Source organism: Rhinoraja longicauda, chromosome 5, assembly GCF_053455715.1.
Source record: "Rhinoraja longicauda isolate Sanriku21f chromosome 5, sRhiLon1.1, whole genome shotgun sequence".
In the NCBI taxonomy this organism is placed as follows: domain Eukaryota; kingdom Metazoa; phylum Chordata; class Chondrichthyes; order Rajiformes; family Arhynchobatidae; genus Rhinoraja; species Rhinoraja longicauda.
This window is the reverse complement of record NC_135957.1, coordinates 57,153,248-57,180,300: the sequence shown is the minus strand read 5'-3', so window position 1 is coordinate 57,180,300 and position 27,053 is coordinate 57,153,248. Positions and strand designations below refer to the sequence as shown.

At 38.2% G+C, this 27,053-nt stretch overlaps 1 protein-coding gene across 1 annotated transcript in view; it reads right to left on the bottom strand.

Moving 5' to 3' along the window:
- Positions 1-3,483: 3,483 nt before the first annotated feature.
- The window catches only part of LOC144593669 (histone deacetylase 2-like), a 35,564-nt gene continuing 11,994 nt past the window's right edge, over positions 3,484-27,053 (bottom strand). The window contains exons 2-14 of the mRNA XM_078399607.1: positions 25,567-25,679; positions 25,352-25,469; positions 24,530-24,604; positions 24,236-24,374; positions 22,213-22,354; positions 19,863-19,955; positions 19,603-19,711; positions 19,336-19,476; positions 18,221-18,329; positions 12,405-12,538; positions 11,174-11,326; positions 6,522-6,579; positions 3,484-5,787 (exon numbers count right to left, since the gene is read on the bottom strand). Coding sequence (XP_078255733.1) covers positions 5,760-5,787; positions 6,522-6,579; positions 11,174-11,326; positions 12,405-12,538; positions 18,221-18,329; positions 19,336-19,476; positions 19,603-19,711; positions 19,863-19,955; positions 22,213-22,354; positions 24,236-24,374; positions 24,530-24,604; positions 25,352-25,469; positions 25,567-25,679 — 1,412 coding nt within the window. The 3' untranslated portion in view covers positions 3,484-5,759. The remainder of the gene's footprint in view (positions 5,788-6,521; positions 6,580-11,173; positions 11,327-12,404; positions 12,539-18,220; positions 18,330-19,335; positions 19,477-19,602; positions 19,712-19,862; positions 19,956-22,212; positions 22,355-24,235; positions 24,375-24,529; positions 24,605-25,351; positions 25,470-25,566; positions 25,680-27,053) is intronic.

The following is a 27,053-nucleotide window of genomic DNA, read 5'->3' as shown; positions in this document are numbered from 1 at the left end:
ATTAAACAGGCTCTCACAAATGAATGCAAAAGATCTAAAATAAGGTGATGTTCTCCCCCCAGTAGAAATATTTATCCATCAACCACACTCACTAAAGCAAACCATCTATTGGTTATTTCACAGCCTGTATAATCTTGTGCATGTATTAAATGAGTTTCCAGATTTTCAGTGATGAGTTACATTTCTTTATTGACTCGAAGCATGTTGAAGCACCTGGAAAGGTTACATATAGATTTAAATTCCATTGGTTTCCATTAGTTCTCAGCAAATTTGCAATAATCATGGCTCTCATCTCTTCTTTGGTTACCCTCGCCCATGATTAGTACTGAATATTTTCAATAGTTCTCTTTAGCCTCTGCAGCTATGCATTTTTCTTGGGTCTCTCGTGCGCTTTCCTACATTCGTTCTATTGAAGTCAAACTTGTTTGCTGATTTTGTCTGACATGCTATGCATTAATCTCTTGAACAGCTGTTCTAATGGTGCTCCACTTAAGTGCTGTTAAGCATATACTCCAACCTATTTGCTTTAACCATTGCAACATGTGAAACTAAATTCAATGTGGATACTAGGCAAGAAAAAATGTCGTAAACAAAACTATGTATGAATCAAAAACATGAAATCTTAGTGCCAACAGGCCTGCTATCCATTCTTTTGTATAAACATTATCTTCTCAACTAAAACAACCTTTGGTCAAACTGGCACTCAGTACAAAAACAAGGAAAAATAATCCCCTGGAGGCAATCTAAGAAAGTCTGCTATTTTAACCACAGAAGGTGCTTCTTATCTAATTTTGCCTTAAGATTGTTAACACACTCTAAGATTATAACATGAGATTCTGCATATATATTTTCAATAATTTTGTTTGAAGATATTTAAATACATTGAGTCTGCATATTTCCGATAACCAATGATAAACTATGTTTATCTTGTGTATTGCCTTCCTCCAGTCAAGTCTTTGAATAACATCGGATCCACATATTCAGAACCACTCCCAAATACATTCCATATATTCAGACACAATGATAATTGTCTGATAACTAATATTTATTATAGAGTAAAATGTTACCTTATTTCAGACCATTTTCCAAACACTTGCATCTGTCTGCCAAGGCCTCGATTTCTCGGTTGCTAACCATTCTCCCCTTCGCATACTGACCTTTCTATCCTTTGTTTCCATGGCCAGTGAAGCTACTTGCAAATGTGAGAATCAACACCTCATATTCCACTTGGGTAACTCACAACTCGACAATGTAAATACTGAATTCTCCACCTTTTAAAATAACTTTCCCCCACCCCCAACTCTCTCCTTTTTATGCCCCACCTTCCTCTCTGGTACCTACCTATCACTGACCAGGCTTTGTCCCATGCCCACACATTTCCCACTTTCTTTCCGCTCACAAGAGTCAGATATTGCTCTTAGAACTAACGGAATCAAGGGATATGGGGATAAGGGACAAGGGATACACAGTTAGGAGGAGCCAGCGCTTCCGTCGCAGCTGCGGCTTGCCTGCAGTCCGTCTGTCTTTTGTGTTTTTTGTTGTTTTTGTATGAATTGTAGTTTTAATATGGTGTAGTGTTTGTATGTTATGTGGGGGGGAGGGGGTGGGAGGGAACGGGAACTGTAAAAAATTCTCTATCCCGAACGGAGACACAAACTTGTTTCTGTGTCGTGTCTCCGTTCCCGTTGCGTCCTACCACCGGCCATGCACCTGGGACCACCTGGGGCTCTGGTTCGCAGAGCCCGCGGCCCGGACTCACCACCTGCGGCGCTGGCTGCCTGCGGATGCTGCGGGAGCGGCTGCGACTCATCTCCGGAGGCTCCGGCGCGGGCCGCGTGGACGTCGGAAGCCCGCAGGCCCCTGGATGGGGGCCGACATCGGGAGCTCCGGCAGCGGCAGCGTGTTCGCCCACCCCGAATCGCGGGGCTTGGGTCGGCCCGCCGCGGACCTTTCACCGTCCGGCGCGGCCTGGAATAGGCCGTGGACCTTTCACCGTCCGGCGCGGCGCTCCAATGTCGGGAGCCCCGACCGCCCCAACGTGGCAAGTTCAACAGCCTGACCTCGGGAGAAGACGGCAGGGAAGAGAAAATACATTTTGGCCTTCCATCACAGTGAGAAGGGACTGGAGGAAACTTACTGTGATGGATGTTTCTTTTGTTTGGTGTTACTGTATGATTGAATGTGTTATTGCATTTTTATTGATTATTCTTATTGGTCTTAGTGTTTCAACTGCGGGTAATGTTCATTTCACTACACATTTATGTGTATGTGACAAATAAACGACTATTGAAAGCAGGAACGGTGTACTGATTTGGATGATCAGCCATGATCATATTGAATGGCGATGTTGGCTCGAAGGGCGGAATAGCCTACTCCTGTACCTATTTTCTATGTTTCATCTGTCTGAAGGGTCCTAGGAAACATCATCTGTCCATTAAAATCCACAGCTGCTGCCTGACTCGTAGAGTTTCTCCAGCACTTTGCGTTTGACTAAAATTTCTATTTGTTTTTGCTGAAATGTAGAGTTTTCCAAAAGTACATCTATGTAGGATTTTGAGAAATTTAAAACCTGGTCACACCATTTAGTTACTGAAGGTTGGTTCAAAAGCTTTTTTGTTGAACGTAAATTTCTGTTGCACCTTTCAATTTGGCACGCCGTGGATATTCCTTAATACAAAACCAAATGGCCTTTTCACTGAAGTACAAGTCATTTGAAAGACATGGATCAGAAATCAATCACTTTAATTGGAACCAGCAAGAGAAAAAGTGAATTTTATTTCTTATGTCTGTGTACAGTGAGGTATTTTCACATATAATGTAGATATAATGAGAATATACTGAAGGCATTCTGTCTAGTCACTGCAATATTAATGCTCCAACACTGCGTATGCTCCTTGTTCTTTGGTAATCACATTCTATATCCTCCAGGGGCTATAGATCTTTGCAGTGTTGGCACATGCAACACAACTGGAATGCTAAATGAGTTTTGTTTTTACCAACCATTTTTAAAAAGAGCAGAGCTGATAGTTAGAATTCCGAAGCAGAAATAATTATTATTAAGGTTTTGAGGTAGCGGGAATCTTAATACTAAATTCCCATTTGGATAATCTGTATTTGAACCCGAACCACTGGTCGTGTTTCATATGCACTTGACGAGACTACTTGGAAAAAATATTATTAATGGAGCATTTAATTATGTCTAGTCACTGCAGATACTTGCGATGTGCATTTCCTATCCTACAATGAACAATATACCTCACTTTTTTTTAACATTCCACATAATTTTGGAATAAATTTCAATATTTATTAAATATAGTAATTTCACTTGTTTAATGTATTTGCTAAATGAGTTATCCTCAATCTAGACAAATTTCTGGATTGAGGATGCAATTTAAAAAAACATAAGAGTAAGCAAATGTTCTTTACCTCTACCCTCTGTATGAATTGTCCACAATTTTTTTAGGAAAAGAAAACAAATATTGCGTTGTAACTCACTGAAATTAATTAGAGTAGCATTTTTTATTCCTATCAACAAAATTTAGACCTGGTGACTTTGCCATGTTTTCGTTACATTCTAATGTACAAGATACGGGGCCAAAGTTCAACAGACCCAAATAGGACAAAAAATATGCATATCTGTAAACATTTCTACCGTACTAATTCTGATGGTAATAGCTGTACTAATTCTAAAGGAGGCTAAAAAAAATTATAAGATGTTCTGCACTTATAAAAACAAATAAGTCTGATCTTCTGGAACAGAAAATTATTAGCAATGCCACTCATTAGCCACAAACTTGTGTATTGACTTTCAAAAGTGTTTCGCAAGGCATGCTGCTGTCTTGAAAGCACTGTGGACTCAACCGGACATCCTGTTGGGCGGCACAAAGGCACAGCGGTCTTACAGCGCCAGAGACCTGGGTTTGATCCTTCTCTGTACGGAGTTTGTACGTTCTCCACATCACCTGCAGGGGTTTTCTCGGGGTGCTTCGGTTTCCTCCTGCACTCCAAAGACGAGGCTAATTGGCTTTGGTAAAATGCAAGTTATCCATAGTGTGTGTAGGATAGTGTTAGTGTGCGCTGATCGCTGGTCGGCACAGAGTTGGTCGGCCGGGGCTTGTTTCCGCACTATCTGTAAACTAAACATTGAGGACCTATATGAAATTCCTTAAATAGACTGAGGAATGATTAATAAAAAGTGCAGAAACTAAATTGCATATCAGTTAGAATATTTAATTTAATGACAAATTCGGCACAGAATGCAAAAGAGATTAAATGAAGAGACACGAGGAATAAAAAAGTAAACAGAAAACATATTTACCTTTTTATAATCTCCATTAACAGAACACAAAGACTCCAAACTTGTAAAAGGTAATTTGCAATGCCAAAGATATTGTTTTGTAGCAATTAGGGCGTCACATCACAGCGTTTTAATCAGCTTTTTCTGAAGCAACTCAGCAATGTTATAGTAATCAAAGCATTTGATCCGAGCGCCATTTTCTGAAGGAACTGGATAGCAAAGTCTGGACTTACTCTAACTTTGCATGTGCATCCTCCAAAGTTGCTCTCCAATTTTAATATAAATAGCAAAGATTCTATTCTACTCCCCTGCCTTTCTAGAGTAGCACACCGAGGCACCGCCAAATGAACTTGTGTATTGACTTTTCAATGTGTTTTGAAAGACTTGTTGCTTTTATGACAAGAAATACTATATCCAAATGCCTACTTTTACTCAACCAAAAATAAAATGACAAGATACTGAAAGCCTTTGGAAACCACTTAACTTTGACATTGAGAGATTCTGTGACAGAATCTGGGATATGGAAGCCTAAAGAGATGAAGATGTAAATGGCAAGAGATTTTAGGGCAAGGGAAACCAAACTCTATTAAATGCTATGAACCTTCCCCCCCTCCTCATATCATATCAGTAAAATAATTATTTGAGAAAAGACCAAAGTAATATTCCTCTTGTCAAATGATTTTCCCACATAGATAGCTGACAGCATCGCAACACCAAGCATTTGCCAAGTCTGCAGTCACATGCAAAACAAAATTCCATTCTTTCAGTCACAATAACGAATTTAGCTTTAATCCTTAAAATACCTAAAATTGTGTTGATCACGTGCATGGCATCTTAGCTTGAAATTGGTGCTCATAAATAGAATGTTCGTCTTGTTTTGTTGTGCTAAGTGAAAATACTATAGTACTGAAGATGTCATTAAATTACAAAGTGAGAAACCACGGTGGTACTTAACATTTATCACAGTGTAACATCTTACACAATCACCCACACTCCTGCACCATTTAGTTATACACCATTTAATTACAAATATTTGTAAAAGATAGTAAAAAGAGTTCAACAAAGAAACAGATAGCTCAAATAAAAGCAAAATCGTTTGGTTAAAAAACATTAATTACAAATGCTATTATTTGCAACATGGTAGGGTTGTTGTCAAACCAAATCTTTCTTTCAATTTCATAATTAGGACTGTTTGTACTTGCTTAAGAATGTCAAGAAAAAAATCTGACCAACACAAATGCCCAGTTTTGAAATAAATATGTGGTCCACTTGAAAAAGTACAAAAATGTTTTAGTCTTCAAAAACAGAACTGTTTCTTCGGGATAGGACCACCACCATTTGCTTCATTAATGGGCTCCAATGTTCATAGATTCTGATAAAAGACGACTGATCTGAAATGGTAACATTGTTTATCTGGTAACATTCTACCTAACCTGGTAAATATTTCCAGCATTTTCTCATTCTATTTGATGGTTTGTTCAGACTTGATCCTGAGAGGGAAAACATATTAATAGTCATTTTTTTTAATGCCATGTATATAGAAGCAGGAATATAAAAAACTATGACATTAAAGTCACTTAAATACAGAAGGGATTGAACAGGAGAACAGATTTCCTTTCAAAACGTTTACTTTTCTCACAGACAAAAGCACAGAAATTAGTACTCAACTATATGAGTTAATATAACAAAACACTGTTTTGATACCTACTCTGAAATTTTGCAGGTAAAGTAGGACCTACAAACAATATTATATTACATATAATGCTTATATTCAATTCTGAATTTCTACCTCAATGTGACCTCTGGTACCAAGCTCAAGCAAAGGTGATTTATGTACAGATCTAGTTAATGAGCATCAACTGGCAGTGTAACAGTGGATTATTTCTCAACCAGACATTGTCCCTCTGCAGTGTCAGAGCATGTGCAAATTCTAACGGAGGACACTGAACAGGTCAGTAGCTAGAAACCCTGGACGACCCCCATTTGCTGCTCGCTCAGTTCCATCACTTAGTACTGATTAGTATCTGGTTTCAACTTTTAAAGCAATGAAGACATTTCACATCATTCAAAGTCCACTACCAATTAGTCAAGCCTGGTCAGATGAACTATCAAGTACATGGCAACCAGGCCAAGGTAAAATTCAATGAGAGAGTTTTGACCCTGAGATTTGTCATTCGAGTTATGTTAACAATTGAAAAAAAATGCAGAATGCAATTTAGCTTACCCCTTTACATCTGCTATGTCTGCACTGCTATCTTTAGGTCTGTCTTCTTCTTTGGTATCTGCAAACATTTCAAAACAATTAGATTCTGCAGAAAAAAAACAGTTTTAGAGAAAGGCAATTTAAATATGTCCTTCATTGTGATATAGTACATTAAGTGTTATTTAAACTACATTCTTGATCTTTATCCAAAGAGCTATCAAATAATAGCTTTCCCAATGAAAGGCTACATTTCTTTGCACAGGAATTATTTTCTTTAATCTTATGAAAATCGAGTAGTCATTGTCCTTCATAACATCAATCCACTGAAAAAAAACTCCTCAGCCAAAAGAAAACCAATGAATTGCAGTTCAAATGAATCACACTGTAAGAGGAAGACCTCAGAAGTAGAAGGAATAAACGTAGCAAAATGGGTGCAGGAGCAAGCCATTCAGCCCTTCGAGCCAGCATTGCCAATCAATATGATCATGGCTGATCATCTAAAATCAGTACCCCATTCCTGCTTTTCCCCCATATCCTTAGATTCCTTTAGCCCTAAGAGCTAAATTTAAAACTCTCTTGAAAATATCCAGTGAATTGGCCTCCACTGACTTCAGTGGCAGAGAATTCCACAGATTCACAACTCTCTGGGTGAAAAGGTTTTCCTCATCTCAGTCCGAAATGGCCTACCATATCCTGCCTACATATCCTACTACTGGAGCATCTTCAGATATTGTTACATAGCAGCATGGTGGCGCAGTGGTAGAGTTACTGCCTTACAGCGCTGTTGACCCAGGTTCGATCCCGACTACGGGTGTTGTCTGTACGGAGTTTGTACATTCTCCCCGTGACTCCTTGGGTTTTCTCCGAGATCTTCGGTTTCCTCCCACACTCCAAAGATAGGAGGTAAAAAGGCTTAGTAAATGTAAAAATTGTTCCTAGTGTGTGTAGGATAGTGTTACTATGCAGGGATCGCTGGTCGGCACGGACCCTGTGGGCCGAAGGGTCTGTTTCTCGCTGTATCTCTAAACTAAACTAAAAATAGCATAGAATTATGGAATTAGTACAGTATATGGGATGAATTCAGCTCAATCATTCAGCATGATTGCGATGGTTCTCTACTAGGTTAACTGTCTATTTCCAACCGGAAGTCCTTTCTCCATAGGCTTGCAAATTCATCTCCAGCATATATTTATCCAATTTATCATTGGATAAACCTACCTTCACCATTTTTGCAGGCAGTGAGTCCCAGATTCCAACTTATTTTATATCTGTGACCTATTATTCTCAACCAGACCTCCCAACATTTGATTTTACAAATTCATAATTTTGGTCCAAAATTCAGAATTTTACATCAAAATCCATAATATGGTGCGTAATGCAACTTTTAAGCAAAAAAAAAAGTATGCACACCAAATGCGTACGCTACATTCATGTGTGAAAAACGACTATTATTTCCAACAGTCTGTAGTTCTTGGACTACATGTACAATGTCAGGCCTATCATGTGTATATTCTGCTATTTATAGAACGGTAATTGAACAGAGATACTTTTTGCAACTTTCGACTTTCCTTTTTCCTTACACAACCCAATTCTCTTGGTGTTGAATAAAAGAACAATGGTCATAAAATGTATGACTAAGTTATGAAGAAAGAGTTGATATATGCAACTTGACTAAGCAGATGGAAGGATTTCATAGCTCGAGTCAGTGACCGTGCTAACAAGGATCGCAATACAATGCATCGATATTGACCATCCGAAAACAGTCGGTAATTTCGATCTATCCTCTACCATCTGGCACAGTTTTTCTCAACCTTTTTACCCTTGCGGAACCCTTTAAATAATCTACATGTCTCAGGTAATCCCTACATAAAAATATGTCATGTACAGCACCTGTCCACTGACCACTAAAGGCCGTTTCACACTGGCGCCATATAGGCGTCGCTAAATATATTCCCTATGATTATTATACTTTTCATGCATGTGAGTGAAGTGAAAAAAAGAGGAAAAGAGCCGAGCGCTTGCTCGAGGCGTGTAGCGTGGGTAAAAAAAAAAATTTACACACCAGTTTCACACCATTACCAGTTTCAAGCCGCCGTTAGTGCATTTCAAAGTAAAAACGGTCATTACAAAATAATGTGAATATGTTACTGTATACTAATAACATTTTTATTATTTTAATTAATTTAGTTATATATAATCTTGCACTTAAATTTAATATTTACTCATTACAGTCCCACCACTGATTTTCTGGCACTCTTGGTTCCAGAGCTGGTTTATCCAGCTGGCCAAGGAAGTTTGGTATGGGGATAGATATGCTGGCTGGGCTGGAGTTCCAGAGCCCTGGCCGCAGGTTGCAAATTCAACCCACTGTTGAATTTGCCGTGGAAGTCCCGATGAGGTCAAGATTGGCTGCCTTGCCCAGCCTAGGTGCCACATTTTCGGGGAGACTTCCAGGGTGGGGGATTTCTCGCGGAACCCCTAGCGACCAAATTGACAAATTGCAATTACCAACTGTTTTGCGGGAAAATGTGAGGTGAAATCGGAATGGAGGAAATTAAATAATAAAGCGGAAACTTTCCGCCAAATTCGGAAGGGTTCCTTATCACCATAAGGAATAGCCTCGCACTATCCACTTTGTCCAGACCCTCATTATTATAAATACATCCTTCATATCTCCCCTAGGCCACCCTGTCTCCAAATAAATCCATCCCAGCCTCTCTAATCTATCCTTCTAAATGTGGAGTCTCATCACTAATTCTAATAAATCTGGTCTAATGAACTATCAAGCACATAGCATCGAGGCCTGGGCAAAATTCACTAAGAGAATTCGGTCCCTTAGATTTGTCATTTGATTTATGTTACCTATAATGAATGTTATTAATTTGAAACATATACACAGATAACAAATTAGCTTTAGAGATTTTCTCCACTGCCTTCACCAGAATTATACAATACTCCAGTTGAGTTAGACTAGTGTTTAATAAAGATTTAACATAACTTCCTGCATTAATGCTCTCTGTCTCCATAGATGATATTTGATAAAACAGTATACCTCGTAATTTTCTGGCCCTGGATAAGGTCATTTTTTAAATTATGTGTAAAATTTCAAACTACACTATTTACTTAGATACTTTGGGATTGGAGATTATATTTCTCAGAAATAAATCTCAACTTCCCCCAGCTTTAACAAGGTAATATTCTCTTTTAATTATGTTATTTGAGGAACAATATTTTCAGACTATTGGACAGAATCTTCCGTCTATTATTACAGGACATTTCACATCCACATGAGAGCAAAGATCTTGGTTTATCACATCTGCCATAGACTCCCCACCCACATGTCACACAGAAATATACAATATGGCATATAACCATCTCAATGAGCCAAAAATCACGAATCTAACCTTATTCTCCCTCTTTACTCTTCCACATTTACAAATAGATATTGAAAACAAAAAATCAATTCCGACACCAAATCATGACATTTACAGCAAAGATGGCTATTCAGTTATCATACTTACACAAACAAATTAACTGGATCAATAAATATCTATTCCAGTTACCTGTACTTTCTTTGTATCTTTTTTACATTCCCCCATTTCTATTAATTGTCCAATACCCATTCAAACAGACTTAACAGACCAGATTAACATAGAAAATAGGTGCAGGAAGAGGCCATTCGGCCCTTGAATGGCACCGCCATTCATTGTGATCATGGCTGATCGTCCCCAATCAATAACCTGTGCCTGCCTTCTCCCCATATCCCTTGGTTCCACTAGCTCCTAGAGTTCTATCTAACTCTCTCTTAAATCCATCCAGCAATTTGGCTTCCACTGCCCTCTGTGGCAGAGAATTCCACAAATTCACAACTCTCTGGGTGAAAAAGTCTTTTCTCACCTCCGTTTTAAATGGCCTCCCCTTTATTCTAAGACTGTGGCCCCTGGTTCTGGACTCGCCCAACATTGGGAACATTTTTCCTGCATCTAGCTTGTCCAGTCCTTTTATAATTTTATATGTTTCTATAAGATCCCCTCTCATCCTTCTAAACTCCAGTGAAGTCTGCTGTGGGGTAGCAGATCAATAAGGATGTGTCACATTTGGCCTTCCAACATTCATACCTTCTTAACTTTTGCACCTGCACATTGCACCAAGTCAGAATTGTGCCACAGGTCAGATGTCAACGCATCTAATCTCATACTCTGCTGTTGGACCCACCATTGATTCCAGATACAGACCCGCATGTAAAGGGAAAGAGGCTGAACTAATTTCACATCCTGCTCCTTGATTTATTTGAATAGTTTACTAACCTTAATTAAAAAAGTCAGTCCAATTAGATGTTCCATGCATTTTTCAATTATTGTACTTTATTTTGTTATTTTAATTAATTTGCAGTAGGTTCATGTTCTTTTAACTACATTAAAAAAAATAGACCAATTTAAATTGTAAAATTATTTCAATCCACTTAAACTTAAGAGAAAATCAAAAACAGAAAAAACTGCCTGTGTCAGTCAAAGGGCCATCTGAGTGGTTCTGGAGTAGGTCAGCCTTGGTATGGTATGGTCTGTCTTGTACTCCAGTTCAAGCTCATTGAAAATCTGTGATAAGGTGAAGTTTGGGACTGAAACCCTTCTAATATACATCAATTTCTGTTGCTTCTATTTTTGAGTACTCACCATATTTTCTCTCTTCTGGCTCTTTCTTTTCATCAATTCTGGCTCGCTTGGTACATTTCTTATGGTGTGCAACATTTCTTCTGCCTCCTTCTCCTTCATCTTCAGAGTCCGAAAATTCCTCATCACGAGCTATTCGTTTATCAGATGCTCGAACTGCAACAGAACAAATAAGTCAATTGCTAAGGCCCCAGTTATAAATGCATAAGTTTAAGTTCCTTTCAAATAAACATTTATACATATGCATGGAAGGCAAAGGAAAAAAAGTGCATTCATGTAACCCTTTTGACAAACTCAGGATACTCAAACCTTTCCCATGCTTAACCTATACTTATCCTGAAAACAAATAATTAGTGACCAAGTTCACTTCAGCTTGTTCCATTCAAACATTTTGCAATAGATATCTTCCTGTATCTGTAAATGTCCTCCTGTATCTTTTTGTAACTTATCAGGAAAATACTCTTGCTTCCATTATCAGTCAAGAAATAATTAACATATCTCCAAAATAAAGCATCAACTTAAAATAAAAGGTATTTGTACATACAACTAACCCACATTCCTCCACACAGCTGATGCAATGGCATTATGATACACATCATTCTGACCAGCATAATCCATCCTCGGTCAAATTATTCATGAATTTATCCCAGAAAAGATGACTAGGGTGGGTCATTGGTTTCAAAGTTAATCTAACAATGCCTTTTTGTCTGTCGTTCATTCATTTCTGTGTCAAGAAGCCCTTCTCTTCAAAGGATTTAAAACATATATATTTTTGTAATCACTCTTAAATACCATCTTAGATCATATTTGTCTGCTTTTGATTGTTTAGACACAACATATTATCATTGCAAAATATAGGTGGTATTGGTTTGTTATTGTCATGTGTACCGAGATACAGTATAAACAGGTTTGCTCTTGTATTCCACCCAGGCAAATCATGTCACACACGAGTACCAAAGATAGACACAAAATGCTGGTGTTTTGGGTCTTGACCCAAAATGCCACCCCAATCCTTCTCTCCAGAGATGCTGCCTGTCCCGCTGAGTTACTCCAGCATTTTGTGTCTACCTTCGATTTAAGCTAGCATCTGCAGTTCTTTCCTACACATGCAGAATATAGTGCTACAGTTAGAGAAAGTGCAGATAACAAAAAATGCAAGGTCTGCTACGAGGTAGATTGAGGATCCTTCCTTAGCATATGACAATCCATTCTTAGCAGGTGGACTACAACTAACTTGAAATCCGTTTATCAGGATCCTCCTCCTCCTCCTCTTCTCCACTATCTTCTTGAACAGCATCTTCTGGGATTGCTTGCATCTGGACACCAGGAGCATGGGGCAGCATGCGTAGGTTTTCAAACAAACGCAATCTGCAAAGAATTAAGACAAATTACACACACAAAATCACTTCAAGAATAATTAAACAATTTAGAAGCAACAGAAACATTTACCATTTGATATTATGACATATACAGAAACAAAACATGGGGGTTATGGAAAGGGATGATTCGCCCTCAAGTTATGGCCCTAAATTGTGGAGAGACTGATTTTAGTAGCAAAAGAGGGGATCTGGTGAAAGTGGACTGGGAGCAGATGCCTTGATGTACAATAATATCTGACAAGCAAGAGCCTTTTTAAAATGAGTTAGTAAGAGTTCAGGGGCATCATGGTCCAGGAAGGATTAAAAGGTAAAGATGGCAAGATTATAGATCCTTGGATGATAACGATCAGGAATAAACGTGTGTCGGCAACCAGTGGGTGAAGGAGCACCCTTTATGAGACAAACGAGAAGCCCCAAAAAATCCAGGAAATATCCTTTGCAAATAAGATTAAGGAGAATCCCAATACATTCTCGTACAACATGGAAACAGGTCCCGTGGCCCTACTCAACCATGTTGACCGAGCGCCCATTAAACCGAGCCCCTTTTGCCCGATATCTCTCTAAAGCTTTCCCATTCAGGGAGATGACAAGACAGGAGTGGGTCCACTTAACATGTAATCTATGTGTGTGGCCAGGAAATGTGGGCATAGTCCTAAATAAATATTGTATTCACTAAGAAGGATGTGAAAGATACCAATTTCAGGGAGGGGTACGTTGATAGTCGTGAGCATATCAGTATTAAGGAGGTGGTGTTAAATATCACAGAAAACATAAAAGTTGATAAATCCTCAGGGTCGGAAGAGATCTATCCCAGGTTGCTATATGAAGCAGGGTAGGAGATAGCACAATTTCTTACAAGTGCTAAGCAATGTCAATGAATAGAGAAACCCGGGGGTTCTCTATTCATATAGTTCTCTGAAAGTGGCAACACAGGTAGATTGGTAGACCAGTGTGGACACTGTTTTGTCGTCCATCCTCACCGATCTAAGGGCAAAGTCTGCACCGCGCCTGCGGCATGAAGCGTCAGGCCGGTCTCCAGGAAAGGCCGCCAGCTCCTCGATGTTAGGCCACAATGGGGACGGAGATACGATACAGAGAAAAATTGCATCTCCGTCGAGGTAAGAGATTGAAAAAAGTTTCCCCAATTCCCCCCCCACCCCCCACATAAAACAAATCAAGAAACACTAAAACATACTTTTAACACATACTTAAAATAATAAAAACAGTAGAAAGACAGACAGACTGTTGGCGAGGCAGCCAGTGCTCTCCAGAACATCTGACACCTGTGCTAATCAAGAAATTATGTCAATTTCATGCTATTTTCAGTTTAGCTCACATGTAGTCCTTTGATAAAATAGATTTAACACATTTTTAGGTAATCCTGTTGCTGCTCCTGGAATGCTTTTTCATAAATCTGACTGAAGCAGGATTAGTTTCCTGGCTTGATATTAAGTGGATTGATGTGACAAAATGCCAGGTCAAAAGTTTAGTTTAATGGTAGAATATAATTCTGCTACTGCTCATGGCCATTGTGCCTCGTGGATGCCCAGTTTGAAGCTAGTAGATTTGTTCGGAATTTATTTTATTTGACACAATGAAAATGCTATAGATTACGATGAAGGATATACTCGCTGTGAAAACATTTTCTCCACGAGGATTGTATTGCTGACTTACGCAATTCTGTCATTGGCAGAATAGGTCACCTCTGCCACAGACAAGATCCCAGTAATCCAAAAATGCACCAACACCTCAGTCATGCATTCACTTGCTCTTTCTTCCGATTCCTATCCTCAGTAGCTCATGGCACTGGGAGCAATCTGGAGATTACTATCTTTGAGGGCATGCTTTTTAACCTTTTACCTAACTCCCTATATTCACTTTGCAGGACCTCATTGTTTTTCCTATTCATGTCATTTGTGCCAATGTGCACAATGACTTCTAGTTGTTCACCCTCCCTCTTGAGAACGTCCTGCAGCCACTCAGAGACATCCTATGCCCTGGCAGCAGGAAGGCAATGCATCAATAGTCAATCAATAGTCGTTTATTTGTTACATACACATAAATGTGTAGTAAAATGAAACATTACCCGCAGTTGAACAATAAGACCAATAAGATTAATCAATAAAAATGCAATAACACACACAATCACAACTAACACCAAACAAAAAGAAACATCCATCACAGTGTGTCTCCTCCAGTCCCTCCTCACTGTGATGGAAGGCCAGAATGTCTTTTTCTCTTCCCCTGCCGTCTTGTCCCGCGGTCAGGCTGTTGGAGTTGCCACGTCGGGGCGGTCGGGGCTCCCGATATTGAAGCCCCCGCTGGGCGGTGAAAAATCCCGCGGCCTATTTCAGGCCGCGCCGGATGGTGAAGGGTCCGTGGCGGGCCGACCCAAGCCCCGCGATTCGGGACGGGCGAACACGCTGCCTCTGCCGCTGCCGGTGCTCCCGATGTCGGCCCCCATCCAGGGGCTTGCGGGCTTCCGACGTCCACGCGGCCCGCGCTGGAGCCTCCGGAGACGAGTCGCAGCCGTTCCCGCAGCATCCGCAGGCAGCCAGCGCCACAGGTGGTGAGTCCGGGCCGTGGGCTCTGCGAACCAGAGCCCCAGGTGGTCCCAGGTGCATGGCCGGTGGTAGGCCGCAACGGGAACGGAGACACGACACAGAAACAAAGGTCGCGTCTCCGTTCGGGAGAGAGAATGTTACAGTTCCCGTTCCCTCCCACCCCCCCCCCCCCAAAACATAACATACAACACTACATCATATTAAAACTACAATTCATACAAAAACAACAAAAAACACAAAAGACAGACGGACTGCAGGCAAGCCGCAGCTGCGACGGCAGCGCTGGAGTCCTGCTTGCAGCCCTCAAAATCTCCCATTTGTCCCCTTAACTATCGAGTCTCCTATCATTATAGCCCTGTCCGACTTGACCCTTCCCTGTGCCTCAGAGCCAGGCCTGATACCATGGACTTAAAAGCTGTTAATTGCTCAGTGTAGATGTATGGTAGATATTTGAGGAGAGTTGATGGGAATGCAAGAACAATTTGGAATTCATGAATGATTAATGTAAATGGGTGGATGCTGGCTTGGTGGGCTGAAGGGCCTGCCTCAATGCTGTATCTCTCTGCCACTCTATGGAATATTAGTCAAGGCAGCAGAGTTAACACTCAGATCCTTCTTTTGAAGGTGTCATATGAATCCAAGAGTGAAATGGTCTTATTTTAACATCATATGAAAGTTCAGACATTTTGGATGAAGTAGCAACCATACTCTGCATCAAAGTGTTAGAATACCTGGGCATTTCAATTCTGCTAAGTCATCTTTTCAGCACTGCTCCATTACAGAATCTTTAACAATTTTTCCACAGAAAGTATTTGTAATGGTGTGCATTTAATTTAAGTTTTTTTTAAAAAACATTCACATGTTGAAACAAATGTAACAAGATAAAAGTTGGTTAAAATGCTGATGTGTAGAATGTGAAACTTGATTCCCCAAATACTAAAATCAATTCATTACCATGCCTCATAAAAAACATGCCTGTTGTGTTTACAAAAAATCAGTGCCAGGTATTAAGCAGGTAAAATTTTGCCTTTCCCACAAAGATAATAGGAACAGGGACAATTATTGTGTCCGTTTTATTAGGAAAGAATGATGAGGTGGTCTTTTATCTGACTCATATGATTAAAATGTAAAATTAAGGAAAATAAAAATGGCTAATAACTTACTGCTTCAAAAATAGAAAAAAAGCAGTGTTCATTAATTTGCATTGGCCAACTGAAGTAAATAGCTTAGACATGATGATTAATACTTTAGCTTGTTCCATCAAATATTTTCTCATTCACTTTTTTGAAGACTGGAGGTCAAATTGGCCACTTGCCAACTAATCAAATGTCTACTTGGATCAGAAGGGAATACTAATTTCACACAGGGTATGCAGAATTTTAATTTAACCATTCAAAGAAAAGCTGCTCAGAGAATTTAGAAAAACTAGGGCACCAGTGTTCAAGGGTATTTCTACATATCATAAACTTAGAACAAGTACCGTTTGAACATATTCTTCATTAAGGCATACAATTTACCAAATAATTCAAGCTAATTTCTTTACTGTTACTGAAAAAATTTGGTGTTTTAAAGTATGCATTTAAAGTTGTTAACGAGTCATAATCACTAATAGTACAGTACCCTCCATAATGTTTGGGACAAAGACCCATCATTTATTTATTTGCCTCTGTACTCCACAATTGGAGATTTGTAATAGAAAAAAGCCACATGTGGTTAAAGTGCACATGGTCAGATTTTATTAAAGTGTATTTTTTATACATTTTGGTTTCACCATGTAGAAATTACAGCTATGTTTATACATAGTACCCCCATTTCAGGGCACCATAATGTTTGGGACACATGGCTTCACAGGTGTTTGTAATTGCGCAGGTGTGTTTAATTGTTTCCTTAATGCAGGTATAAGAGAGCTCGCATCACCTAGTCTTTCCTCCAGTCTTTCCATCACCTTTGGAAACTTTTATTGCTGTTTAACAACATGAGGACCAAAGTTGTGCCAATGAAAGTCAAATAAACCATTATGAGACTGAGAAACAAAATAAAACTGTTAGAGACATCAGCCAAACCTTAGGCTTACCAAAATCAACTGTTTGTTACATCATTAAGAAGAAAGAGAGCACTGGTGAGCTTACTAATCGCAAAGGGACTGGCAGGCCAAGGAAGACCTCCACAGCTGATGACAGAAGAATTCTTTCTATAATAAAGAAAAATCCCCAAACACCTGTCCGACAGATCAGAAACACTCTTCAGGAGTCAGGTGTGGATTTGTCAATGACCACTGTCCCCAAAACAAGCATTAGCTAAAGATGGCTGCAATACAGGCCTGGCAGAGCATCATTAGAGAAGACATCCATCAACTGGTGATGTCCATGAATCACAGACTTCAAGCAGTCATTGCATACAAAGGATATGCAACAAAATACTACATGACTACTTTCATTTACATAACATTGCTGTGTTCCAAAGATTAGGTGCCCTGAAATGGGGGGTCTACGTATAAACGCTGCTGTAATTTCTACATGGTGAAACCAAAATGTATAAAATTGGCCTTTATTAAAATTTGACAATGTGCACTTTAACCACATGTGATTTTTTTCCTATTACAAATCTCAAATTGTGGAGTAGAGGCAAATAAATAAATGATGGGTCTATGTCCCAAACATTATGGAGGGCACTGTAAATCACACTGATAAGTAATGACAGACATACAAGTCACAATACCCACTAAATTTAAAATATTACTGTCCCAAACAATAGATGGGACATGTAGTACTCGTGAAAAGTTTGTCATTTTTCAAGCAATTGTGTGCCTATTATTGGAATCTTTTTATCTCTGACCAACTTGCAAGAAACTGGTACTGGATCAGGAGCTTGCTGTATCATGATGGTTTGTATTACCCTGTATGCTGTGAAGCTTTAATTTGACAGCATGTATAGCTGTCTTGACAGGTTCCAGCTGATCAAGCAACTGGGAGGGTTGTAGTAACAAGGCACAGGAGTTTGAAGAATGTGAAAGGGGAGAGCTTCTCATCCAAATCTAAACCCTCCTATAGGTGAAGTTAAGATTCAGCCCTCATGCTTCTGATCTATAAGAAACAAACTGCACTTACTTTATTTTTTCCATATATTCCAGTGTGTTCTGGTTCATCATATTAGAAGGACTGATGTGCAGTTTGAAGTCTGGCCCAAAGTATTCAAAATAGTCATTGTATGGTAGCTCTAATTTAAAAAAAAAAAGTAATATCAGTTTTGGATCATGAAAGCATCAAAAGTACACAATAACATCACAAATCCCATCTTCATGTGATCATTTGATAACAAGGGATTTTTTTTGTACTGCAGTCCACTACAGGAGCAATATTGAGAAACAAATCAGCTGTGTTAAATTGAACACACTGAAAAGCATAGGGAAAAAAAAGCAGAAATAAAATATTTTGAATGCTGTAAATCTGAAATAAAAACAGAAAATGCTGGAAACACTCAGCAAGTTATATAACACAGAAGAAAGTCATAGAGATATGAAAAAAAAATTAAAAGCATGATGTCAGAACAAGGATGATCGTATGATTAAATAATTGTCTTGGGCTCTTGTCTCTGGAAATGAAAATTCAGCAGTGATCTGATAAAGCCTTTAAAATATGAAGAGCTTCAAAATTTAGACAGTAAAAAGAATTTCCACTTTAGGTGGAGTCCAAAATTATGGGCCAATAATATTTGTATATATTCAAATTTTATCCTTCTGACCAAAAATCTGTTGGAATCTTCAGTTTAAACTAACATAAGGCAATAGACAATAGGTGCAGGAGTAGGCCATTCAGCCCTTCGAGCCAGCACCGCCATTCAATGCGATCATGGCTGATCACTCTCAATCAGTACCCCGTTCCTGCCTTCTCCCCATACCCCCTCACTCCGCTATCCTTAAGAGCTCTATCCAGCTCTCTCTTGAAAGCATCCAACGAACTGGCCTCCACTGCCTTCTGAGGCAGAGAATTCCACACCTTCACCACTCTCTGACTGAAAAAGTTCTTCCTCATCTCCTGAATCTACTGAATGTATAACTCAAACAAATGCATATATTGTACCAGTTTCCCTTAAGTGTCCAAAATCAGCTCTCTGAACCAAGGAGGAAAACTATAGAGATCATTAAGCAAAACACTCCCTTATATACATAAATTTTACCAACTTGTGTTAGAACTAATAAACCTATTTTGTATCTAATAATTACCATTTGGAATTTCTGTATCCAGCGCTACAGCCGTCTCATATGTCCAGCAACGAGCAACATTGCGGATTGTATATCCTCCACCTCCGAGCATCAGGAGGGGCAAGTTGAAAGTCTTAATGAACTCCACACATTTGGCATGACCTATTTCAAGAAACAGTAATAACATGCAATGGTCCTCTGTAAAAACCAAAAGAACTTGCTGCTTTTTATTTAATAATTGCTGCATAAGTATTTCACTATGATATGTAATAATACAGATGCACTTACCCTTTAGTGTGAGATTGAAACATCCAAGTCTGTCTCCTGACAATGAATCAGCCCCACACTGAAGTACAACAGCACTGGGCTGGTACATTTCCATAACCTTGGTCAAAATCTGCATAAAAAATAAAAGCAGATTTAAAAATATAATTGTAAACTATGTAATATAAATGGTCCACTCTTGTACAAAATGGTAAAATTTATAATATATAATCAAAGTAAAGTTTAAATATTTATAAAGATAGAAGAAAATTCAAGAAACTTACTGGCTTAAATATTTGTTCGTAAGATTCATCATCAATTCCATCTCGCAATGGAAAGTTGACAGCATAATATTTACCTTTCCCAGCCCCTATGTCCTGTTGGTAAAAGAACAAATGTGAAATCGGTGCCAATTTGAGGAACAGTCATTATTGATGCTATTTAATCACTTTTGATGCATGAAACAACTGCACATCAGCTAGTATCTTCAGATACGTTTGTATTATATTGCAATAGTTTCCTTACATTTATTCTACACTACTTTTACTAGATTACTGGAATTCGAAAAACAAAAGTTACATCTCTTAAGTCTTTTGTTAATTGTTAGGGTCTACATAATACACTTGGACAATCTTAATCACATGGGAGATCGGCAAGAAAGTTTATTCCTTTCAAAGATATCTTTATACCTTTTTCCCCCCTCGATATTCTTTAAAAGGGTTCCAGTGTGACTAATTAAAGGTTTGGGTCGCATGGCAGAAAATAATTACATCCTTCAGGTCTTGGAACGAAAATTCAAAACACTTCCAAACCATCAGAATGCATCCTGAGATAATCAAAAGGACTTTTTTTAACTAAAAATGCCAGCTGCTGTAATATCTTACCATCTGGCAGATTACATAATTACAACACAACCTGCTGAGCCATCACGAGTGTCTGCAGATTGTAACAGAATTGTCATGATCTCTAAGACACCTGGCCAAAACCCAATTCAAGACTTCAAAGACACACTGAGTGAAAGAAAAGGCTTTCTTATGAAAAATGATAGCTAAAGGGATAGTGCATATTCAAAATTAAGTCTCCTGAATTTCTTTGTGTTTTACCCTATCTACCATGCTAGATCATGTAGATTTAGCTTGAGGCCTAAATGTGTTACTGCAGTGCCTGCCTGTCCACACTAATCTCTTACAAAATGGAGGGCAGATTGAATTCAACCTTGTATCCATCTGTTCTTCTGCAAAGCAAAGCTCAGAGCTGTCAATGTCCTTTCAACTGTTTTAAATATCTCTGATAAAAAAAAATTAAGACTTAAATAATTTATAAAAACCTAATTAAGGAGGACTACACCTCCTCTATACTGTCCCCTATTAAAATGTCCATTCAATTCTCCCAGGGAGAATTTTGTTGCACCTGTTCTGAAAATTATACTTTCCTTATTAGTATTCTGAGATGCATTTTACTTTCCTAAACAATGGCTTTCTTTGCATCATTTTTAACCATGCTCACAACTCTTCTGTTCCATTCCCCCACACTTCAGGCCTTTTCTTTCCTACCTGGTTCAAAGGTGGCACCACCTTGTGCTCACCTTCTACCATAACAGCCTCCACATTCAAGAGATCATCCTCCATAATTTGCACCATCTTAAACTGACGCCAATTTCTGAAAATACCGTTTCTTTCTGCAACTTTCTGGGTCACTCATGTGATTTCACCATCACCCACTCCTCATATAACTGCAGGAAATCCTGCCATTTAACCTCTTTTACTGCTCTTTTACCTCTTCCTTTCTCATTATTGAGGGATCCCAACACTCTTTCAGTGGATGCAGCAATTCATTTGTACTTCTTCCAATTTAGAGTCCATTTAATATTCTCATGTGATCTCTCCAATGTTAAAGCCTGAAACAGATTGGGTGACCTTTATGCAGAACATGGATAGTCTGCATGGATGACCCTGAGCTTCTTAAGGATCGTTACTTTAATTGTCCATGCCATTCTGACATCTCTACGTTTGATGTCTTTTACTGTTCTAACCAATCTCAATGCAAGCTTGAGGAATACTATTACATCTTCAGTCAAGGTACTTACAGAACTCAGGATGTGAACCTTTCCATTTCGTGCCCTGGTTTGTTCTGAAGAACTGTTATTAACCTGTAACACTATCTAGTGTTTTTCTCTTTCAATAGGTATCTACCCTGATGCACATTTCCAACATTTTCTTTGATGCAAGATTTCCATCAAATGCAGTGTTTAGAACCCACAGTTCCAATATTGCTTTTGTGTGTCTCTTTGCCCTCATTTCCTTCAATTTCTATCTCCTCCAGGTAGATCAGTTATGATTAACAATTGTTCACATTCCTCTTCAATTAATACCACCAACTTTTATGTTACTCAACCTTTCTTGGTCTCCACCAGATCACAGAAGTTCCTGTTGATGACTCCACCCTTTTACATTTTCAACAACTTAAAACATGCTTAATGCCTAACTTTTCCTCTGGTCTGATATGACAACATCAACATAAAATATCAACTATTTCTCTCTCCACTGTTGCTGCCTGATTTGTTGTGTATTTCTAAGAGTTTCTGATTATATTACACATTTTTTAAGCATTTGCAGTGTTTGTTTTTCAACTTACCCGAAGATCACCTGTGCCAGGGAAATATTCACCATATTTATGAAATGAAACGGTCATTACACGGTCCGTTGTATAAAAGGCCTCTTCCACACCATCTCCATGGTGAATGTCAATATCAATATACAAAACTCTCTGATGGTATCTGTGCCAATAGAACATATTCTCTTTAGATTGAACATATCACTCAAATGGAACATCACAATGCAAATCCACAGCCATTTCATACAGGTTTTTGTATAATAGCAACTTTCACCTCTGTAGCATCTATGCCACAGAAGAGTTTTAACGATTATCAAACAAAAATAACGCAAGAGTAAAGAAGTTAGGACAAATTACTAAATGGTTGACTAAAGATTAGCATTTGACAAATTTTAATAAGTGCCTTAAAGGAAGAAAGAAAAGCAGAAATAAGAAATTAGTATTAGTATTTCATTAATGTGTCAATTAAAAGAGGATTGGTAAATATGATGTGGGCTCTGAAAGTCAAGAAGCAGAAACAGTTAGAGATATCTAGCAAGTAATTTGATTTAAGTTTAATTGAGTTTATTATCACATGTAGCAGGTGCTAGCCAGTGATTTGGCATTCACAGAAGAAAAAAAAAGTTTAATCCATAAAATAGTGATGAGATACTAGGAGAAAAACTACTGGAGATGTTGACAAATTGAAAGCACAATGTGTACTGGGATCATGAGAAGTTTGTGGAAATTGTTTCAGACAGAGTTGGGGGCTGAGGAATCCAAAGGAGTATTCTGGAAATCATATTGAGAATGGTCGATATAACACCTAATTTAAAAAGGGAGAGAAAGCTGACCTACAGAAAAAAACAATTCAAAGTAATAGAGCAGGGGGAATATGTGGGTTTTTATTTATTGTTGATTAAGAAAAAAGACACAGAAATAAAATAAATAAATAACTAGCAACATCAGCATGATTTTCAAAAAGGTCACGCTTAAAAAAGCAAAGGTTTACGAATATTGTGTGCACACAAGGAACTACAGATGCTGGTTTAAAAACAAAACAAAGTGCTGAAATAACTCAGCAGGCTAGGCAGCATCTCTGAAAGACATGGATAACTTGTTTTGGGCTAGGACCTTTAGATTAATTGTAGTGGGGGGAGAAAACTTGAAGAGAGGTGGGGGAGAACACTTGACAAGGTATGGGGGGTTTTGATTGCCAGGTGCTGTGAGATAAGGAAAGGAGTGAAATGTGAAGTCAAAGGATCGGATATATTGTGAATAGTGGACATCCAAGTGGTGTATTGACCACAGATTTCTAGGATATCACAAAATGCTGGAGTAACTCAGCAGGTCAGGCAGCATCTAGGAGAGGGGGAATGGGTGACATTTTGGATCGAGACCCGAAACGTCACCCATTCCCTCTCTCCTAGAGGCTGCCTGACCCGCTGAGTTACTCCAGCATTTTGTGATACCTTCGATTTGTACCAACATCTGTAGTTATTTTCCTACAGATTTCTAGGAAATCTTCAACAAGCTATCGCAAAGAAAACAGAAGTACAGAACAGAGAAAAGGCAGCAAATCGAATGAAAAACGGATTTGAAAGAAGTGTCACACAGCACACAGTTCTGGCATAGAGTCAGCATATACCAATGACTCAGATTAAAGGCAGGAGGGAATGATACTTGAACTTGCAAGTAATACTGAAAAGGAGCCACACTAAAAAATTGAATAGATTTAAGGAACCTGCAAAGGAATAGCAGATGGGTAAAAGACACACCCATCTTAGTAAATGAGAATAGCAGATCACATTGTGGTTACGAGTTCAGCATAAATTGGGTGCCACAATACGAAGTGCCTCTAATTTAATGGCAATACGTACCAAATTTAATAGTACAGAGTATATACAGGTACCTCCTTTAGAAAATTTAGGATTTAGTAATTTAGCAATTATAGGGGATTGAAAATTGTACTGAATATTTATAGTTAGACTATACTGAACATCTAAAGAACAAATCAAATACGGTCAGTTATTGCCCTCAAAAAGACACTAACTAATTTACTTACTTCAGTAATTCGAGGATGGCGAGAACAATATCATTGACATAACAAAAACCTGATGCCTCAGATTTCTTGGCATGATGAAGGCCTCCAGCCCAATTGATTGCAATGTCAGTCTGTTGCCTGTTGAGTTTTACTGCTGCAGCTATGTAGAAGAGGATTTTTTAATTTAAATTGACATGGTAGAAATTATAGTTACAATAAAATTTGTAATAAATTTTAGTTGCAATAAAATTTCACTAAATTGTGATGTAAATTAAATAACTATCAGTGCATCCCAGAAACTTTGGAAAATCTCACCGACTGAACCTCCCGTTGATAACTGACAAAATTCAAACATTCCGTCAAATACAGGACAATCTTCTCCAACATTAACTGCAGAAATAAAAACATTTAAAAAATATTGCTTGCAATTAGAAAAAACATCAACATTAATTACATTTTAAAATATTTTTTTTAAGTGGCAGAACATGTCATTGGGTATGTTCAGATAAAAGTAATAGTACAAGTACCGAGGCAGCCCTGAAATCAATAGTGAAATGGACGGTACCCTGATTTTACCAGATACCCACAACTAATACCATTTCTGCATATAAATAAATCAGAAGTTTGAAGGTTTAAATCATTTTGAGCAAGTATATAATATAGATTGATATGCCTTTCAATACTGAGGCACCAACTTTTGGGTGGCATCTTAAATTGAAGCCTCTTCTACTTTACTGCAAAGAATTTTTCAATGTAATTTTGAGAAAAACTATGGATTATTTTATGCTGGTACACATCACTGTAACAATCATGCAGGATTATATTTTTGATTCCCATACCATGTTTCTTTTTGGAATCAGAGAAAAAAATTCCAATTACATTTTTTCTTACCAATCAGAAACAAAATTGAAGTTACACAATAATGTCACGTAAACCACTGGCAAAGAAGGAAAGAGATGGAAAAAGAAATAATAGGACAACATTGATCTTTTCTACCAAATATCCAATGTTATATGCAAATTTTAAAATTAAACCATGCATACCTTGGTGTGGGTTTATATATTTGTGGGGCTTTAACCCCCCCCCGTAATTACTTAAAAGTTATAATGTATAAAACAAGGTAAATTACGTTCTTACATCTTTGCATCTGTTTGCTGTACTCTGACATGTTATCTGGTCGTATTGACCGCAGAAATTTGACATAGTCATCACTATGGTACTTTGTCATCTCTTCAGTTGTAGCCTTATGTGGTCGCTAGTGAAAAAATTAAAGAAAAACGTATTACATTACTGTCAATTCTCCCTTATTCCCCACGTTTACAGATTTATAAAAAAAACAAGAACTAACTTACATAAATTTCCATCTTTCGGTATAAACCATAATTCAGCAACAGATTATGAGTCATACGGATTCGATGTGGTTTCATGGGGTGCCCCTGACCATAATAGTAGTTTCCGATGTCACCTAGTGAGAATTAAAATATAAAGTATTCAGGATTAAAAAATGCAATTGTGCAGGCATAATTAAATTTCAGCCATTTAACAAGACTTCATCAATTAAATCCTGACGAAACATTCATGCAAATATCAATACCAAAGAAAAGTCTAAAGAAGTTATTAAAATATTTGCTGAGGCCCCATTATATCAACAGCAAGTCACATGTGGCAATTTGCAAATATGAATACGATGAACATTATGTGTGGGAACATAGACAATTTTGACCAACCTTAGACAATACCAGAAAAAAACACCTACTTGTTGTGAGACGAATAAACATATTATTGTTTAAACTTTCATAATTAGATAATGAAGCTTCCATCCCATTATTCAGCTCTAAACTTATGTCAGAAGAGTTCACATAAAACCAAATGTAACTTCACTGTTAAAATTAAGTTTAAGAGTCAACACCAGTTCCATCAGAAGAAAAAGATTGTTTAAAGAGAAAAATAAAGGAACCTTCATTGTTTGTTTTTGATTGCTTACAACCACTCCTTTCTACAAAGCAGTCTACAACATTAGACTGTTGAGAACAAAGACTGTAGAAGACAAAGGCTGGAATCTGGAACAAACGCCTTCAGAAATCAGTGGGTCAATCAGCATCTGTGGTGGCAAAAGATGCAAGTTTTGGGTTGAGACCCTTCATCAGAACTAAGAGATCAGATAGATAATTTATAACAGTCATGAGGGAGGGAAGATACAGAGGCTCCCATCCCTTCTCTACCTGGTTGCATCTGCCCATCACCCCTTCGCATCAGGTTCTACCTATCACTTACCAGTCACTGCCACACCCCTCCTTCGTACTTTCCTTTTCCTTCTCAGTCCAATGAGGGTCGTGACCTGAAATTTCAACATACACCTTTTGCCTCCACAGATATTGATTAATATGCTGAGTTCTTCCAGCATTCTGCTTTTTTTTAAAATAACATAGTATTGCAACTCACCAAAGCTAATGAAATCTACAAAAAACTTTTCTTAAACTCCAAAGATTAATCTGTTCAATCCTTTCAGGGCAAGAAAATGAAGCCTCCTTAAAACGAGTGAATTCTCCACAACAGAATGATTAAAAAAGAACCTCGTATCATCAGAATTCTAAAACAAGATTTTCCCTACTGCTAAAATATCAATCAGTGAAACATCATCCATCATTGTCTTGTTCAATGTTCATTCACAATGGTTTACAAACATTTGTATTCAAAAATCTCTTTACATTAATCTAACTTTTCCCATTTTGAAACTGTATCTACTCACTTTAATTGTGTTAATCAACACAATGATAATTACTTTTGCTGAATCTATTTTACACTATATGGGAAAACTTCGCTTCAAATACACCCACTG